General features: G+C 37.7%; 1 protein-coding gene across 2 annotated transcripts in view; it reads right to left on the bottom strand.

Annotated features, from left to right (window-relative positions):
• Window positions 1-11510: 11510 nt before the first annotated feature.
• slc46a3 (solute carrier family 46 member 3) overlaps window positions 11511-19306 on the bottom strand; it is a 48756-nt gene continuing 40960 nt past the window's right edge. For both annotated transcript variants that reach the window (XM_059964131.1, XM_059964132.1), the window contains exons 4-6: window positions 17469-17552; window positions 14073-14229; window positions 11511-12175 (exon numbers count right to left, since the gene is read on the bottom strand). In XM_059964131.1, coding sequence (XP_059820114.1) covers window positions 12106-12175; window positions 14073-14229; window positions 17469-17552 — 311 coding nt within the window. In that variant the 3' untranslated portion in view covers window positions 11511-12105. The remainder of the gene's footprint in view (window positions 12176-14072; window positions 14230-17468; window positions 17553-19306) is intronic.

Below are 19306 nucleotides of genomic sequence, written 5' to 3'. Positions count from 1 at the left end.
AAGAAATAAACTGAAGACTTCAGTTTATTTCACCAATAATGGAAATGATTAGGTTTGCAAACTTGTAACTTTGAACAGAAATGTAGTTGATTCTGTATTTTTTTTAATTCCATATAATAAATTAATATTTCAGTTTTATTTTTACTTGCTTTTCCTATTTGATTGTTAATATTTACAGGAATTGTGGTATGAATAGGGCTTGATATTTTCCAGTTTTGCTTGGTTCAACTTGGTCTGGAAGTTAATTGTTTTAATTAGCATTCTGAAAAATTTGGGTGGCTTTGTTTATTTAAAAAAAATACTCAAGAATCAGATCTCAAACCCTACAAGTGACAACAATGACAATTATGGTCTAGTTTTAATTATTTTCTTAATTCTTCAAAAATGGCAAATGGCAGGTTTAAGCAATTAGTCTCTGCTTATACTATTCTGATTTAACACTACCACATCAGTAAAGCATATTATGAATAGGTCATCAGTAAGTAGTCTGTACAAACATCTTGAAAGTCGGATGTCAGTAGGTTAATTAACCACTGTGAATAGCTTAGTTGAAGATGAACAGTTACATTTGGGGAAAATTGATGGGAATGTTGGGAGAATAACTGAAGTTAGTACGAATGGGCATTATTTGATTATCAGCATGATTTATTTCAATGGACTAAACCTTTGTCTGTGTTGACTCTGGTATGCCTAAAGCTAAAAGAATGAAAAGCTAAACTTTTCATGGTTGACATTAATTGCCAGAATGAAGTTTTTAATTAAAAGTAATTATTTATGAGTCTGGCCTGTGAGATATTTTTCAGTTTTTCTTTGATCATTTAAAAGTCAACTCATGAGTATATTTTGTAGATAGCAGCTGGATTGTGTATGGGTTAAACTTTTTATTATAAATTTACTGAAAATAAAAAAGAAAACTTTAAATTGCAAATGTAAAAAGATCCTTCATTTAAAATACTTCTCTGGAATTAAATGCCAGTAATAAGCAGCTGTGGCAATTTGTCATGCAATTATTTTGCTTTCAGAATTCAAAATGAAGAGTGTGTTCAAAGACTTAAGAATTCATTGTTGGTAAGTTACAGCAGGGCATTAGATAATGCACAGAATATGTAGTATGGTATATTGTTTTTATAGAATATAAGGTTGAAATTTTGTTAAGTAGAGGAAAGAGGTGGCATTTTTTTTATTCTAAAAGAGTAGCTGTTGATTTGTTGATAAGCATGAAGCTACTTGTCTTTAAATTAGGGACTGCAAAGGTATAATTTTCACAACTGTGTTAAATTTATATGGTGGGACAGGTTGTGTCCGATCTAGGGTAAGTGGAAGATGAGACTATCTTGACCAAATGCATCTTCAGGTGATGTTGAACTACAATCTCACAAGGTTGAAGTTATTTATATGGAGTATGATTTAAAGTCACTGTAGATTGTAAGGGTTGAGTAAAAACTTATGGACAGTTTAATTCTAGAAATATTGGTACACCCCACAGGAAAATCGTAGACGAAAGTGGCAAGTGGAAATTTATGAGAGGTTATTGGTCCTCCCCGATAGTTATGATCTCTCTGCTTAGGAAGGCAAGAATAAAGACTGCAGAGTGAACTGTCACAATGCAGAGCCAATTCACTGTTCCTTCAAAGCATGTGGAAGTCAGGGAGTGTGCAAAATAGAATTGTGATTGTGATATAATAATGAGATGCAGTATGTAGTGCCGTCTTTAAGCAAAAACAAGAATCTCTCTGTCTCTGTTGCTATCCAGTGCTGGGAAAGGAATTACTTATAGTGGCTGAAGATGAACTTGGAATGTGTGAAATTAAATGCAAATGTCATTGTCTATGTTGGAGCAAAAGACACAGTAACAGAGGATATCTTCCTGGAAGTGTATCAGAAATTAGGTTCTAAAAAACACAGGACCTTGATGATGAAACCTAGATTTTGACCTGAATCCTATGTAAGTTAGTAAACAGGTAGAGCAAGATGATTGAAATGTGGAGAAAGAGTGGTTACATTTCATGGAACAGTAGTATCAATTTTGGACAGTATGAGGCTATTCTGGATTAAGATACCTCCTGTGTCTTTTAACGATTAAAAAGGGGTGTGGGCTAAAAATACGTGGGCAGTCTAAATATAATCAGAACAGGAGATGGCATAGGAAAGAATTAAGGAAAGGAGGACATTGAATGCAAGACCAAATAAAATTGTAGGGTTAAAAAGGTAGCTGGTCTTAGAGTGAAGAGAAATCCTATGCAAAATGAGTTAAACTGTCCGTGTACACCGTGTCCATAAGAATTTGAACAAATTGGACAATAGATCTTAATCCTTTGAAATGTCAATGCTGAGTACGACACTCCTATAACATAGTCCAGATGTTAGTACTATCGTGAAAGTTACTGGAGCTTGCGGATTAATGCACTATCAGCTTATTACTGATTCACTGATACTAAAGACAATTTGAAATAGTCACAGGTGCTCACCAATCTATGGACCGTCAGTGGACTCCAGAAGACTTGTGATATTTCCTAAGTACGTGATTGGACCACAATGGGCAATTGGTGATGTTCACTCATAGGAACTTGAAGCTTTCCACCCTCTTGACCTCAATATCATTGATGTAAATAGGAGTTTGTGCACCACACCTCTTCCTGAAGTTAATGACAAGCTCTTGTTTTGCTGACGTTGAGAGAAAGGCTGTTCTAATGACACCACGTCCCTAGGCTCTCTGTCTTTCTGTATTCGGATTCTTCATCATCTGCGATTCGGCCCATTGAGACGGTGTTATCTGCAAACCTATAGATGAAATTTGAGCAGAATCTGGCCGTGCAGCCATGAGTATATAGGAAACAAAAAAGGGGATTCAGAAAGCAGCCTCGTGGGACACCAGTGTTTAGTAGTCATGGTGGTGTAACTGCCTATCCTTACTGATTATGGTCTGTTGGTCAGAAAATCAAGGATCCAATTAAAGAGGGAGGTATTACCCAGTCTAGGAAGTCAGAGGTGAGTTTGCTTGGAAGTATAGTATTGAAGGTCGAGTATTATTCAATAAATAATAGTCTAACAGGTGTTTTTACTGTCCAGATGTGCCAGAGATGAGATTAGGGAGATGGTGTCAGCCATAGACCTGTATTGGCAGTATGCAAATTGCATTGGGTCAAGGTTGTTTGAGAGGCTGGAGTTGACATATTTGTCTATTTCAGCTTGTGTTTTAGTCATGAATAATGAATCAGCCCTTCATTGTTTCTCTGTGGTTGTAATTGACAATAAGCTGGACTGGTCAAAGAACACTGAGGCTGTCTACAAGAAGGGTCAGAGCCGTCTCTATTTCCTGAGGCGACTGAGGTCCTCTAACACCTACCGGACGATGCTGAGGATGTTCTACGAGTCTGTGGTGGTCAGTGCTATCATGTGTGCTGGGGCAGCAGGCTGAAGGTAGCAGACACCAACAGAATCAACAAACTCATTCGTAAGGCCGGTGATGATGTGGGGGTAGAACTGGACTTTCTGACAGTGGTGTCATCTTGGACAATGTCTCCCATCCACTCCATGATGTACTGGTTAGGCACAGGAGTACATTCAGCCAGAGACTCATTCCACCGAGATGCAACACTGAGCGTCATAGGAAGTCATTCCTGCCTGTGGCCATTAAACTTTACAACTCCTCCCTCGGAGTGTCAGACACTCTGAGCCAATAGGACCAACAAGCTGGTCCTGGATTGGCTTCCACTTGGCATAATGTACTTATTATTTAATTATTTATGGTTTTATATTGCTATATTTCTACACTTTTTTGTTGGTGTGACTGTAACAAAACCCAATTTCCCTCGGGATCAGTAAAGTATGTCTGTCTAATTCTCAATCATATTGACTGCTCACAGTGTTTAAGAATTTAAACTGGACTAAACAGTACTTTCAAAGGAAGGGCAAAATGTTGTCTTTGGTCTAAGTACAAGAAAATCCTCCCTAAAAACGTCAAAAGCGTACATTTTTAATTGCATAATTTCTCAGTGATAGCTGTACACATTTGCCATTATATCTAACATATCTAAATGATTTTAGCTACAAACTGAACAGCTTGTATTCTGCAGCGCCATCCTCTGGTTACAATCAGTACATCAATTATTGTTAATACGCTGTACTAACTTGCTGTTTGTGAAAACAAAATAAATCCAATAAAATTAAGTAATAAAAAAGCTGAAACTACGCAAAGGGAACAAATGTTTACAATTAGAAATATTTGGCTTTAGGTAGCAGATTGTTTTGGAGGGATAAATAAATAAATAAATAAATAAGTACCCTTAACAAGTGATCAGAGGACTGGAACAATTAACACAGTTTCATTTTCCAACTAGAGAAACTTTTGTGTTTTTTTTTAATCCTTAGAGTTTCTTAAAATGCCAGCCAGAATTATTTATGATTCAAAGATCATCTCTAAATTTGAGACATGGGCCAATTCTGAGTAATCTTCCATAGTTAAGAATAACCCTCTCAACCCAGGAATCAGTCTTCAGGTCCAACATCTGCATATAGAAATTTGATTTTGTAGCTTTATTTCTGCATTACATATTTGTAAGGGAACATATCCCTGAGGGAGATGCAATAATTAATTCTACATGGTTGTTAGCATCACTTAATGTGACTGCACAGACAAGCAGGATTGGCGTGGCTTCTTGTGCTTGCTGCCTTGGTTGCCATGTTGCAGGGTTGGAAAGTGCTGCAGATATTTGCTCGCACAACCAAGCTATCAAGCCTATGCTTATGAAAGATCTTGGCATGGTGACTAAGAAGTAATCATTTCTGCTTGTGTAGGAGTTTACATTAATTGGACACACTATAGGATGGAATCATGGAATGATATAGCACTGAAGACGGCCACATGTCCATCATATCTCTACTGATTCTTTGAAAAAGTGATGCAACTATGTCCCTCTACCTGACAGTCCTGCAAATTCTTCATTCTGACTTTTCTCCATTTTGAAAATCACCAAGAAATTTCCTTACATTAAGCTTCTAGGTAATATATTTCATTACAATTGGCAGTGCCAAAAAAATTCCTTGCATTCTTTGTTTTATACTAATCATCTTAATACTTCATACCTTCATACTTTGGTTAGTGATCCTTCTGCCCCCTTGGGAAATTTACTCCATTTTCAGAATTATGATTTTGAATCTTTTTCAAATCACTACAGCTTCTTATGCTCTTGGAACTATCCCAGCTTTTAAGTTCTATCTGAAGTTCTCTATTATGGCAAATCAGTTGTGTATCCTCTCTAAGGGTATTCTTTCAAAATGAGTTGTCAGAATGGAATAAAGGTTGAGCTAATCAAATGTGCAGTATAAATTTGCTGCTGCTGTTCTCTGTATCTACATTAACACAAACTTTACAAATTCTTTACAAAATATGTGTTAAGAATGTGGAAGCCATTGACGAAAAGCTTGGAGCAAATAAGGTTAGGATAATCAGATTGGCAGGAGGCTCATGAAATACAGAAATCAGTTTATATGGTTTTAGGTAGAATGGTCTACAGTGTCATGCAAAAGTTTGGGCACCCCGGTCAAAATTTCTGTTACAGTGAATAGTTAAGTGAGTAGAAGATGAACTGATCTCCAAAAGTCATAAAGTTAAAGATGAAACATTCTTTTCAACATTAGTATTTTTGTTTTGTATAATTTTAGAGTGGGAAAAGGGAAAGGAGCACCATGCAAAAGTTTGGACACCCTAAGAGATTTGAGCTCTTGAATAACTTTTACCATGGTCTAAGACCTTAATTAGCTTGTTAGGGCTATGGCTTGTTTACAGTCATTGTTTGGAAAGGCCAGGTGATGCAACTTTCAAAGCTTTATAAATACCCTGATTCCTCAAACCTTGTCCCAACAATCAGCAGACATGGGCTCCTCTAAGCAGCTGCTAGCTCTCTGAAAATTAAAATAACTGATGCCTGCAAAGCAGGAGAAGGCTAGAAAAAGATAGCAAAGAGTTTTCAGGTAGCCGTTTCCTCAGTTTGTAATGTAATTAAGAAATGGCAGTTAACAGGAATGGTGGAGGTCAAGTTGAGGTCTGGAAGACCAAGAAAACTTTCTGAGAGAACTACTCGTAGGATTGCTAGAGAGGCAAATCAAAACCCCCGTTTGACTGCAAAAGACCTTCAGGAAGATTTAGCAGACTCTGGAGTGGTGCTGCACTGTTCTACTGTGCAGCGACACCTGCACAAGCATGACCTTCATGAAAGAGTCATCAGAAGAAAACCTTCCCTGCATCCGCACCACAAAATTCAGCATCAGAAGTTTGCAAAGGAACATTTAAACAAGCCTGATGCATTTGGGAAACAAGTCCTGTGGACTGATGAAGTTAAAATAGAACTTTCTGGTCGCAATGAGCAAAGGTATGTTTGGAGAAAAAGGGGTGCAGAATTTCATGAAAAGCACACCTCTCCAACTTAAGCACAGGGGTGGATTGATCATGCTTTGGGCTTGTGTTGCAGCCAGTGGCACGGGGGACATTTCACTGGTAGAGGGAAGAATGAATTCAATTAAATACCAGCAAATTCTGGAAGCAAATATCACGCCGTCTGTTTAAAAAAAATAAATAAAAAGCAAGCTGAAGCTGAAAAGAGGATGGCTTCTACAACAGGATAATGATCCTAAACGCACCTCAAAATCCACAATGGACTACCTCGAGGCACAAGCTGAAGGTTTTGCTATGGCCCTCACAGTCCCTCGACATAAACATCATCAAAAATCTGTGGATAGACCTCAAAAGAGCAGTGCATGCAAGACAGCCCAAGAATTTCACAGAACTAGAAGTCTTTTGCAAGCAAGAATGGGCAAAAATCCCCCAAACAATAATTGAAAGACTCTTAGCTGGCTACAGAAAGTGTTTACAAGCTATGATACTTGCCAAAGAGGGTGTTACTAAGTACTGACCAGAACTTTTGCTTTGGGCCCTTTTCCTTTTTTGTTATTTTGAAGCAGTAAAAGATTGAAATAAAAAAGTAATCTTGCTTAAAATATTAAAGAAAAGAGTCATCTTTAACTTTATGCCTTTTGGAAATCAAGTCATCTTCTACTTGCTTAGCTATTTACAGTAACAGAAATATTGATCGGGGTACCCACACTTTTGCATGCCACTGTACATCTGCATTTTACATTTCCTAAGATTCTGTTTTCTTACTCAGGTACAATTTTGAGCTGTGAGATGTCAGCTGTTATAGTAATTGGGTCCTACAGGTACAACATTTTATCGGTCAAAATTGTTTATACAAATAGGAACCTTAACTATGTTATCAGACAATACTATTATGGATGCAGCACAGCTGAATTGATACCATACTTATTAATTCAACGCATGCATTTGTTTTGTCGTGTTTCAAGATTTGTTCCTCATCCACAAACACAAGTTAACTACTCTAGCCCAAATAAGAGTAATCAATATACTTTAGACAAAATTACTTAATCCATTTATTGAATAAACAAAGTTAAGAAACAGCCACAAGCACCCATCAAGTGTGATAAAGTTGTGAGCAGCAGAATCTTAAATATCGTTCCTTCAAAAAGTATACCCAGTTTCTTAGTTTTAAATTATATTTTTGTCCTGTGGCTTCAACAAGAAAGCTTACCTAAAGAATAATATTATAAGGCAACAGTAAGGTGACACTCAAAACGCTTTACCTGAGTTTAATAACACACATAACCATGATTAGGGAATTTTAATGATGATTTCAATGCTGCCAGAATAATTGGCTGCATCCAAATTGGCAACTGTCGAAGAGAAATCCCCAGAGATAATGTATTATTTATGCAATGTGTGTGGCACTGTCATTACCTCTTAAAAAAATCCATACACCTCCCTCGAGTGTAGGAGATTGTGGGAAGATTTAATGAAGGTATACAAAATTATGAGGGGTAGAGGTGAGGTAAATGCATGCAGGCTTTTTCCACTGAGGTTGGTTGAAGCTAGAACTAGAGGCAAGAACAAGAACAACTAGAACAAGGGTGAAAGGTGGCACATTTAAGGGGATCCTGAGGGGGAAGTCCTTCACTCAGAGGGTGGTGTGAATGTGGAATGAGGTATCAACAGAAATGGTGGATTTGGTTTTGATTGAAATATAAGAGAAATTTGGTTAAGTACTATGATTGGCAGGATAGAGAGAGCTCTGGTCTAGGTAAGGATCATGAGGACGAAACCGAATTACAGTTGAGCATTCACTAGATGGGCGGTAGGACCTGCTTCTGTGTAGTAGTGCTCTATGACTATAATTAATTTCAGGCACAGAAGCAACAGCTCAAAGCTACTTTCTTCAACATGTTAAAATAACATACCAGCCTCTGCTAATTTAATAATCCAACATCAATTAGCATAACTCTTATCATCCCGAAATAAGGGAATTAAATGAGCAAAATTATTCAGGATATAAGAAAAATAAAACTTGTATTCTGAATTATATTTGCTTACTGGTGAAATGAGATTTCGTAGGATGCTTTTAAAATTATGCCGTTTATATGACGATTCAAAGGGAATTACTTTTAAATGTCATTGATCACTAGTACATGTATTCAAGTTAAAATTTTTTATGGCTTGATAAGTATAGTTTATTACTATAATCATGATTTCATTGCTGTAACATCCATTTAAGAAATAGCAATGTGAAGGAATTTTAAACTTGAGCAAAACGTTTTAGTGTACTGCTGATAAATGTTTTAATTTGTGAACTACTTAAAATGAGCAAAATTGAAACCAATTTACTCAAACTTGATAAAAATTTGTAACCAAGCAAATTTTGTGGAAATAACATTGTTCTTTTTAAACTTAGTATTGCATTTTTGTAAAATGTCTCCTGCAATTATTAAAATAGAAATAATCACAACTGTTGAAACATATTAGAATGCCAGCACTGCTATAGACAAAGACAGGAGCAGAAACTTGTCAAACTCTTAACTTGTTTAAATGAGATGAGTTTTACATATATCCAGTCAAAATTACTTAATTCGTGATATGTTTACAACCAGGTGATCAGTAAAACATGGATTTAACACCTGATGACACCGTAAACATTTCTGACACTTTGCAACTTCATTGCAAAGTTGTTGCGATGAGTGAAATCCACAAAAATATCATACATTAAATTAAAAATAGGGAAATGTTGGTTCACTTTACACATATACTTTATCCCATTTTTCAATTATTCTGTTTTTGTAGCACAAGTTGGGGAAGGACTTCATCTATAATAGAGGAGTAGAGACAAAAGTTACAATATGGTGCTGCAGGATCATATATAATTCAGCTGACTAAAACTGAGATCTCAAACAAGAGAAAATCTGCAGATGCTGGAAATCCAAGCAACACACAAAATGCTGGTGGAGCTCAGCAGGCCAGGCTGCACCTATAGGAAAAAGTACAGTTGACGTTTTGGCCCAAAACCCTTCAGTAGGACTGGGGGAAAAAGCTGAGGAGAAGCCCACTTTAAATCTACTCCTCAGCTTTTCTCCCCAGTCCTGCCGAAGGGTTTTGACCGGAAACATCGACTGTACTTTTTTCAATAGATGCTGTCTAGCATTTGTGTGTGTTGCTAAAACTAAGATCTATCTGCTCAGTGAGTGACCCAATGCTGCAAAATGCTAGTTTGTAGCCTATAGTCTTGAAATTGGAAATTAATCTGCAACTGTGGAATTAGGTCAAAGAATGGTTATACTTGAGGTTTTTCAGATAACTATATTTTGTGCCCATCTTCATTACTGTAATCATTAGTACTCAGAATTCATTTCAGATTATTGTATTATGACCAATCTTTAATTCATCAATACTTTCCCCCCATTTCCTTTGCTATTCAGGTTAGTTTTGGTCAACTGAAATTGATCCAGTGTCTATACACTTTTGGGTAGACTGCTGCAGGTTTCCACTAGATCCTTTGGTTTTGGGGCATCTACGACTGCTTGAATTTTCTCGGCACACTCATGTAAGTCTTGTGGATCAATGGTGTGACCACAGTAAGTGATACTTGATTTAAAGAATTCACACTTGATGTATTGTGCTCTGAACCCATAACCTAATCTTTTTAAAACTGTCTTGGGATTTTAGAGATGCTTCTTGTCATCTCAGTGGTAATAATAATGTCATCCAGGTAACACTGAGTGCCTGGGCAGCTTTGCAGAACCTAGTCCACAGCTTTTTGCTACAGTGCAGGTGCAGATAGTGCTCCTAATAAGTCTATTATAGTGATAGAGCCCTTTGTGAGTGTTTATGGTGAGAAAAACCTAAGGCTCTTCTTCCATTTCCAAGTGTAGGTAGGCCTCAGTTAAGTCCACTTTGCTGAAGTGTTTTCTTTCAGAAATGTTTGCAAAGTTATCCTGTTTTCTGGTCCGAGGATTTTGATCTATTTTCAGTACTGGGTTGATGGTGACCTTAAAATTCCCACAGTCTCTGATAGACCCATTCTTCTTGGCTACTGGGACCAATGGCTTTGCACATGTGCTCAACTCAACCTTGGATAGAATTCCTTCATGCAATCTATTTCATGGTCTGATTTATTAGGGATGGTGTGAGCAATTGGATGGACTTTGTAAAACTTGGATGTGGCATTTTCATTTAACACTATTTTATCATTGATGTGTTTGAGTTTTCCATTGCCATCCTTGAACACTGCTGTGGCAACATCCAGTACCTTTCTTAATTCATTTACAGTTGACTCTGTTGCAGAAGATATGGCATGCAAGTGGTGGGTGCATCTCCTGTCAAGTTGTAGTTGCCTCAGCCAAAAAACTACCTGTCATCACTATTAGATTTTTCATCAAAGCCATGCAGATTAGAGCTCTTTTTGAAATGACTTGACTTTCTATATTTTTCTCTTCCCTGCACAGTGCATTTCTTGTCTGCCCAGCATGCTCTTTGCATGTATCCTACCTGGTTGCATTTTCTGCGAGTTTTGCCTTTAAACTTGCATTGGTCCCGCCACAATGGTAACACAATTTGTTCAGCAAGGCAGGTTTCTGTTTAGACATTGCAATTTTGTTCATGGTCACCTTCATACCTGACTGCAACTCAGTTGCGTCGCTGGCTGTTGTTTCCATTAATATGGAAATTTCAACTGCTCTTTTAAATGTGAGTTGTGCTTCAGTTAGCATACTTTCTTGTAAGATTCCACAAACTAGATGATCTTTCAGTGCAGTAGTAAGCCCATCACTGAACTAGCAACACTCAGGGAATTTCTTCAGTTCAACCATGCAAGTTGAAATTGACCACCCTTCCTCATGATTCCACTCATGAAATCTAAAACATTCTGCAATCAACAATGGCTTTGGTTCTAAACGTTCCTCCATTACTTTCACAATATCAGCCAGGCTCATTTTGGCTGGTTTGATTGGAGCAGTTATGTTGTGCTATTTGTTTTAAATTTGAATGTCATGCTGTGCTTCAACAGATAGGTAGTTAGCTCAGGTTTGTTTTAAAATTTACTTGTCACCATTGTTACATTTTTTAATTCTGAAAACAAATTGAAAGATAAAACACAGGACTGGGAATAAACATGTCCACTTTGCTTTTACTTTATTGAGGTATGCACGTATGATGTGGCATAATGACGTATGCCATTCATGTAATTTTACATATGATCCATAGTGAATTCAGTAAACAAGAAAGAATGCTTAAACAATTTATTTACAATAATACTGAAATATTAAATACACAACTAAATGTAGTTCTGGATTGTTACCCCTAATTTTCATAATTTGGCAGATGTTTTATTTCAAGAAATAGCTCAGGGCTGATAAAGGTCCAAATTGAGCACTAATTGTCTGTATGACAATTACATTTCATAATGAGAATCTAATGCCAAACATTTATATAGAGTCATTTTTAATTCTTCTATAAATTAGAAGTTTTTGCTTCCAAGCTGAACAATTCCATTTTATGCATAGAATCTAGAAAGTTTATTACAGTATTTCAAAACAAGTTGATTAGTTAATCATTTGTGTATATTCCATCTTTGAGAGGATAGCTTTAGGCAAGATATCATATTTTTTTAAAACTAGGAACAGGTAGATATCCAGAATTGTAATGATGCTCTAAAAGTGGCAAATCATCATGTGGTAATTTTGTAATTCACGTGAAAGAGTACATAAGAATTAACTGGAATCTTCTTCTGTAATCAGTGGAGTACTCTCTTCCTCTTGAGGTTTCCACCAGAATAGGGCACTTAAGGGAAGGAACAATATACAGAAAATTAAATGATTTCACTATCATACATCAGAAATGTGGTAGGTTACACATGAGAAATACAATTGTGGTTACACCTTCTGCTTGTAAAATTCATTTCTACCATCTTCAATGAAACAGATCTTGAGAAGTGAATCAATATGGGCAGCCTCTACTTCACTTTACATTTAGCACACGCAACCAAAGACAAGAAGATGATGATCTCAATCTTGGATAGCCTGAAAGCCATCCATGGCAGAAATGAAGCAGCAGAGGGAGCAAGAGAACAGAGAGATGTTTTAATGAACACGTATGAGTGTAGAACAAATTTAATGACTTTGTATGCATGTTCGAGTTCGGTGAAAACAGCAATAATCCTATTTCATTTGGTTTAGCTGATTACCCAACTTATCAATGGGTGCCATGAAAATGTAACCCAAGATCCAGGGGCAACAGTCAAAATATACTCTCCAAAAGAGAACTGAAGATTACAACTTGTAAACATTCCAAGAATGGCTTGAAAGTTTCCATACCATGCAAGCAATACTAATATCTGGTTAGCAGATTTATCACTACAAGCAACCATTGGGCAGAATTATACTAGGATTTGACCCATTAGATGTATTTTTTAAAAATATAGTATTTGCTCCTGTGGATCTTTAAAAAATGCTAAAATACACATCATTTCATGAAGAACTCCACTTTTTCCTGAGCCAAAGATAAATTCTATTTCACTACTGGTTTGCTTACTCCAGCACTGCTAAACTATTTGACTTGATTTCTATATCTCAACTGGTCCACAGTTGTTTTATTTCCCACACTTCACCACTATCTAGACCTTCTTCAAGCTAATGTTTCTGACTGTGTATGCTTCTCGGTCCCTTTAGAAGAGCTTTCCAATCTGCACTGTTCCTTTGAGCATTCAATAAAGGAAAAAAAAAACAGCAGATGCTGGAAATCTGGAATAAACGCAGAAAATGTCAATGGAGTTCGCTGCTTTCAGATCATTGCCTCTAGTACACACTTCCTAAATGATACTCATTTCTCCTAGACCTCTGGAGCAGTTAGTACTGGTCCATGGTTAAGTTTCTGTATCACTGCACCACCCCCAGCCTTCCCAGTAGCCATACATTTTCTATTGTAAACATAGGGGAAGGAATTCATCATGAAATCAGTTGACATAAAATGTGAATGCCATTTCTAATTGGGAACTTTCCACTAAAAGTTAGGTAGGTATGTCTTTAAAATAATTAATAAAAGAGTAAGAGGACAATAGAGATTTTATTAATGCTGAAGATGATAATAACCTGATGTGCACTACCTAAATGTCTGATAGAGGAAATTTCAATTGTAACTTGGGCAACTAGGGAGAGAATCTGCAGAAAGTGGAAAGGAGAAAGGAGCAAAGGTTGGGGCTGATGGGTCACTCCTCATAAATCCCCCCCCCCCCCCCCGCCAAAATGACATGGCGCTGACACAATATTCCCTTGTCCTTCTCTCATGTTAGCTCCTTGCTCGCCCATTGCCTCCTTCTGGTGCTCCTCCCCCCCTCCCCCACATTTTTTCTTTCTTCCATGGCCTTCTGTCTCATTCACCAATCAACTTCCTAGCTCTTTACTTCAACCCTCCCCCTCCAAGTTTTACCCATCACCTGGCATTTCTCTCTCCTTTCCCCCCATCTTTCAAATCTCAGCTTGTTTTTCTCCAGTCCTGAAGGGTTTCGTCCCAAAACGTCGACTCAACTTTTTTTCCCATACATGCTGCCTGGCCTGCTGAGTTCCTCCAGCATTTTGTGTGTGTTGCTCAGATTTCCAGCATCTGCAGATTTTCTCTTGTTTGTGATTGCCTACCAGTATTGTGTGCAAGTCATAGAATCTTAGAATATACCATAACTTACCACAAAGTTCCAATGGGAAAGATGCATAAGCAAGCTGCCAGCAAAAAGCTAAACCCAGCAAACTGCTTGACAGTGGCAGCATAAACATTATTGAAAATTATGTTGGAAATGGTACCACTTAGGTTTTCAAGGCAAGAAACCAAGGCAAAAAGGGCACCTACAAAAAGAACAAAGAAGATCAAAATAAATTCATTTACAAAGCTCCAATTTCTTAAACATAATTTTCTACAATATTTTTACATTAAAATATCAAACAAGTTAATAGGAAATATAAAAGGCAGACACAAAACTGAAGTCCAAATGGCCTGCTTCTGCATTACAAACTCAAGGAAGTGAGAAAGTTACCAACGACCAATGTTCTTTTAAGCTAATACCGTAATAGCTACAAACATAAACTTGGAATAGAGGCAAAATTGAAGGACTAATGGAAGGACCAATGGAAGGAACATACACTCAGTGGCCACTTTATTAGCTATACCTTCTTGTTAATACAAATATCTAATCAGCCAATTCTATGGCAGCAACTCAATGCACGAAAGCATAGTCAAGAAGTTCAGTTGTTTAGACCAAACATCAGAATGAGGAAGAAATGTGATCTAAGTGACTTTGACCGTGGAATGATTGTTGGGGCCAGTCAAGGTAGTTTGAGTATCTCAGAAACTGCTGATTTCCTGTGATTTTCACACACAACAGTCTCCAGATTTTTTAAGAGAATGATGCAAAGACCAAAAATAAACATCCAGTGAATGGCAGTTCTGTGGGTGAAAATACCTTGTTAATGAGAGACATCAGTGGGGCATGGCCAGACTGACTCAAGCTGACAGGAGGGTGACGGTAACTTAAATAACCATGGGTTACACAGTGGTGGGTATCTCTCAACATCTCTGGATGCATAGCACATCAAACCTTGAAGTGGATAGGCTACAGCAGCTGAAGACCAGGAACAAACACTCAGTAGCCACTTTATTAGGTACTGAGTATCGAACAGCACAGCACTGTACAGACCTTCAGCCCACAATGTTTGCACACATTGAATATACTCTAAGATCAATCTAACCCTACCCTCCTATATAGCCCTCTCTTTTTCTTTCACCCATGTGTCTATCAAAGAGTCACTTAAATGTCCCAAATTTATCAGCCTCTTCCACCTGTCTCATGCACTTATCACTCTCTGTTAAAAAAAACACTTATGTTACCCTTATGCTTTCTCCAACCACCTAAAAACTATAAGGTGCTGGCTGTCCACTCTATATAATCCTCTTATCAACTTGTACACCCCATCAAGTCCCAAAGAGGAAAAAACCTTTCCTCATAAAGCATTCAAGCATCATCCCCTTCTGCAAGCTCTTGAAAGCTTTCACATTTTTCCTACGATGAGAGGCAACCAGAACTGAACACAATACTCCAAGCATGGTCTAACCAGTTTTATAGAACTATACCATTATCTTACGACTCTTGAACTCAATCCCCCACGTACTGAAGGCCAACACACCATACACCTTCTTAACCACCCTATAAAATTTACACAGCAACTTTGAAGGATCTGTGGATGTGGCTGTAGATCCAATGCTCTATTCCTCCACATTGCTAAGAATCCTGCCATTAGACCTTGATTTGACTTGAGGACTTTGATATGAAATGTATCATTGTACTGGATTGAATTCCCCCTGCCACTTCTCAGCCCAGCTCTACACCCTATGAATGTCCCACTGTAACCTACGACAATTGCTACACTCTCCACATCACAAACCTCATGCCATCTGCAGTGCTACTGACGTTCCCTTCTACTTCCTCATTTAAATAATTTATAAAAATCACAAAGAGCTGGGGGTCCCAGAATAGATGACTAGTCACTGACCTCCAGGCAGAACACACTCCATCTACTACCACTCCCTGCCTTCTGAGGGCAAACTAATTCTGAATCCACACAGCCAAATTTCCATGGATCCCATGTCTCCTGACTTTCTGAATAAGCCTACCATCGGGAAACTTGTCGAACACCTTACTAAAATTCATATAAACCCTAATGACTGCTCTACCTTCATCAGTTTTGTTTTGTCACTTCCTCAAAGAATTCAATCAGGTTTATGCAGCATGACCTGCCCCTCACAAAGCCATGTTGACCATCTGTAAGCAGACTTCTCCAAATGCTCTTAACTCTTAAGAATCCTCTCCAATAGTTTGCCCAGGCACTGATGTAAAACTTACTAGTCTATAATTCTCAGGATTATCACCATTACCTTTCTTGAACAAAGGCATAACATTTGCCACCTTCCAATCTTCTTGTAGTACTCCTGTGGCCATTGAAGATGCAAAGAGAGATTCCAAACGTGCAAGTTCAAGCTCAAGGAATCTCTTCCATTGCTTCCCATAGTAACCTGGAGTATATTCTGCCTGATCCTGGAAATGTTTTATCTAATGTTTTTCAAAAGTTCCAGTTCAAAAAGTTCAACATCTTCTTTATTCATGTTGACATGTTCCAGTACATTAGTCTGTTCTGCTCAGAACTCACATTCATAAAGGTTACTCTCACTGGTGAATACTGAAGCAAAGTTTTCATTAACGACCTCCTCTAAATCCTTTGACTCCAGGCACAAGTCTACTCTTTTATCCATGATTGATCCTACCCTCACTCTAGTCATCCTCCTGTTGTTCATGTACACGCAGAATGCCTTAAGATTTTCCTTAATCCTACTCATCAAGGCACTGTCATATGTCTCCCAAGTCCTTTCTTAAGCTCCTTCTTGGCTACTGTACCTTTTAAGAGCCCTGGTATGATCCTTGCTTCCTTCTGCTTCTTGACTAGATATTCACATCTTTAGTCAACCATGGTTCCTACATCCTACCATCCTTTTCCTGTCTTAATTGGACAAACCTGTTCAGAATCCCAATCACGCTCACTCCCTAAATATCCTCCACATTTCCATTGTTCATTTTCCCCCCAGTACATCTGTTCCCAATTTACACTTCCAAGCTCCTGTCTAATGCCATTGTAATTAGCCCTCCTCTAATTAAATATCTTCCCATACATCTGTCCAAGACTAGGTTAAAGATCAGGGAATTCTGGTCACCGTTTTCAAAATGCTCACTCATCTGTCGCCTGATCAGGTTCTTTGCTTAGTACTAGATCCACTATGGCCTCTCCTCATATTGCATCCAGAATTCTTCCAGGACACAATTCTGTCCCATCTACATCTTTTGCACTAAGGAGGTGCCAACCAATAGCAGGGAATGCAAAGTCACCCTTGACAACAACCCTGTTAATTTTATACCTTTTCAAAATTTGCCTCCCAATCTGCTCCCAACTTCCTGAATGGAAAAGATGACCCAAATACTAGAATTAAATAGAATTTACAAGGATACCCAAGGCATAAAAATATCTTAAAATTCACTTACCTTGATCACTGGGTAATACTGACTTTGATAGCATTGATCGTAGGACAGGGTATGGCATGAAAGCAAAGAGAGAAACCAATCTCACTATATTAAAAAAAAGCAAAATTGATCAACCATTAATAGAGAACAGTCAGCTTACATTTGTTGTGGAGGTTCAACTTTCACTTCTCTTTAATAATATATCTGCTGTGATATCATTAAAGTGGATTACAAAGATTAATTTAAAGGAAAGTCAAAAAGAATTGCATGTGCCTTACACATTAAAAATACAAAGTAACTGTAAATTTCACCTCCAATCTGTAATGTTATCTATATCTTCTAACAGTCTAATGTTATCAATTTGGTGTCACATGACACACACAATAGCACACTGATACGTATGATATGAAATGGTTATACAAGAAGTAAAACACTCATCTGCATGGACCTCTGATAAACAAGATTGAGTAGTTTTCATCCAGAGAGGAAGAAAAATGTGTTATTAAGTCAATTTCTCACCAACACTCCCAATAATTTGTCTATTTCAAATCTCAGGTCGCCTGCTTCCCCAACCCCTGCTGATCCATCCCATCCTTGCATACACCCTCCTCTTTCCACATCCATCACCCAGTTTCCTTCTCTCTCCTACATATTACATCACACATTCACCTCCCATTGGGTCCCTTAAACTCTCCCCCACTGTACCCATCTCTCCACCATCACTTCCTTATTTGGTTCCATTCTTCAACTTCTTTTCTTATCAGATTCCATAATCTGCAGTCGCTTGTTATCTCCTCTTTTCTCCTCCTAGTTTCTGTAGATATCACCTGCCCCATTCCCTCTCTCACCTGTCTCTATCTGGCAATCGGCTCCTCCTCACCCAAAGTTACTTATTGGTTGGTATCTCCTTATACTGGCCACCTCCGCACTATTCTTTCAGTCCAGACTTTCTCCCCTGAAAATGCTGACTCTCCATTTCCTTCCACAGATGCTGCCCGACTAGCTCAGTTCCTCCTCGAGCTTGATTTCACTTGTTTATTTCTCTTGGCTTTAGTTCTAACAACCACCTTTGGAAAACTTTGTTAAATGCCTTCTGAAAATCTATGATGTGATTATGACATTCCCTTCAATAACCTGGGTTACCTCAACAAAGAATTGTGCCAGTTTAACTAAGCATGAATTGTCTCAAACAGTGATATAATTTAAACTATAATACAATGCTTACAGAAGATTTGAAATTACCCTAAAAATACTCCAGCTCTTTTTTTTTTAACTGGGTAAAACAGTATCAAAACAAAGTGAAAAATTTTTAATTTTTTGGAAGTGGAAGTCATCCTGTAAACTTTAATAATAGCATATTGATGTCAGTGTAGATCAGATGAATCTGGAAATACCCCAAAAATTACTGAACTTGTAGAAATTTTTATATGCTTTTTACCGTTTTCCATTGGAAAGTAAATAAATGATAGACAAGTGTAGTGGGGTGTTGGTTCACTTATTCACCCATTTGAGTAAACTTCGAGGTAGATGAGATAGGGTTCATGAAAATCAAAAAGAAACAGCACATGCTGAAAATCTGATAAAAATAAAAAATGCTGGAAAAATTCAGCAAGTCAGGCAGAATCTGTAGAAAGAGAACCTATGTAAAAGTAAGTGTGAGGATGATGCAAAGTGAGTTGAAAAGATTAGGTGTTAAATTAAGGGGAAGACCTACAGGGTTGTGATCTCACAATTGCTACTGACGCCACTTGCTAGAGAGGCCAGAAATAGGAGGATATTGCAGTTTAAAACATGGTTATGGAGGTGATGGAGGAAAGGAAGGCTTGATATTTTTGGATCATTGGTTTCTCTTCCAGGGA

This window comes from Hypanus sabinus, chromosome 3, assembly GCF_030144855.1.
Source record: "Hypanus sabinus isolate sHypSab1 chromosome 3, sHypSab1.hap1, whole genome shotgun sequence".
NCBI lineage: Eukaryota > Metazoa > Chordata > Chondrichthyes > Myliobatiformes > Dasyatidae > Hypanus > Hypanus sabinus.
Note: the sequence above shows the minus strand (reverse complement) of the source record. Positions and strands in the feature narration are given on the sequence as shown.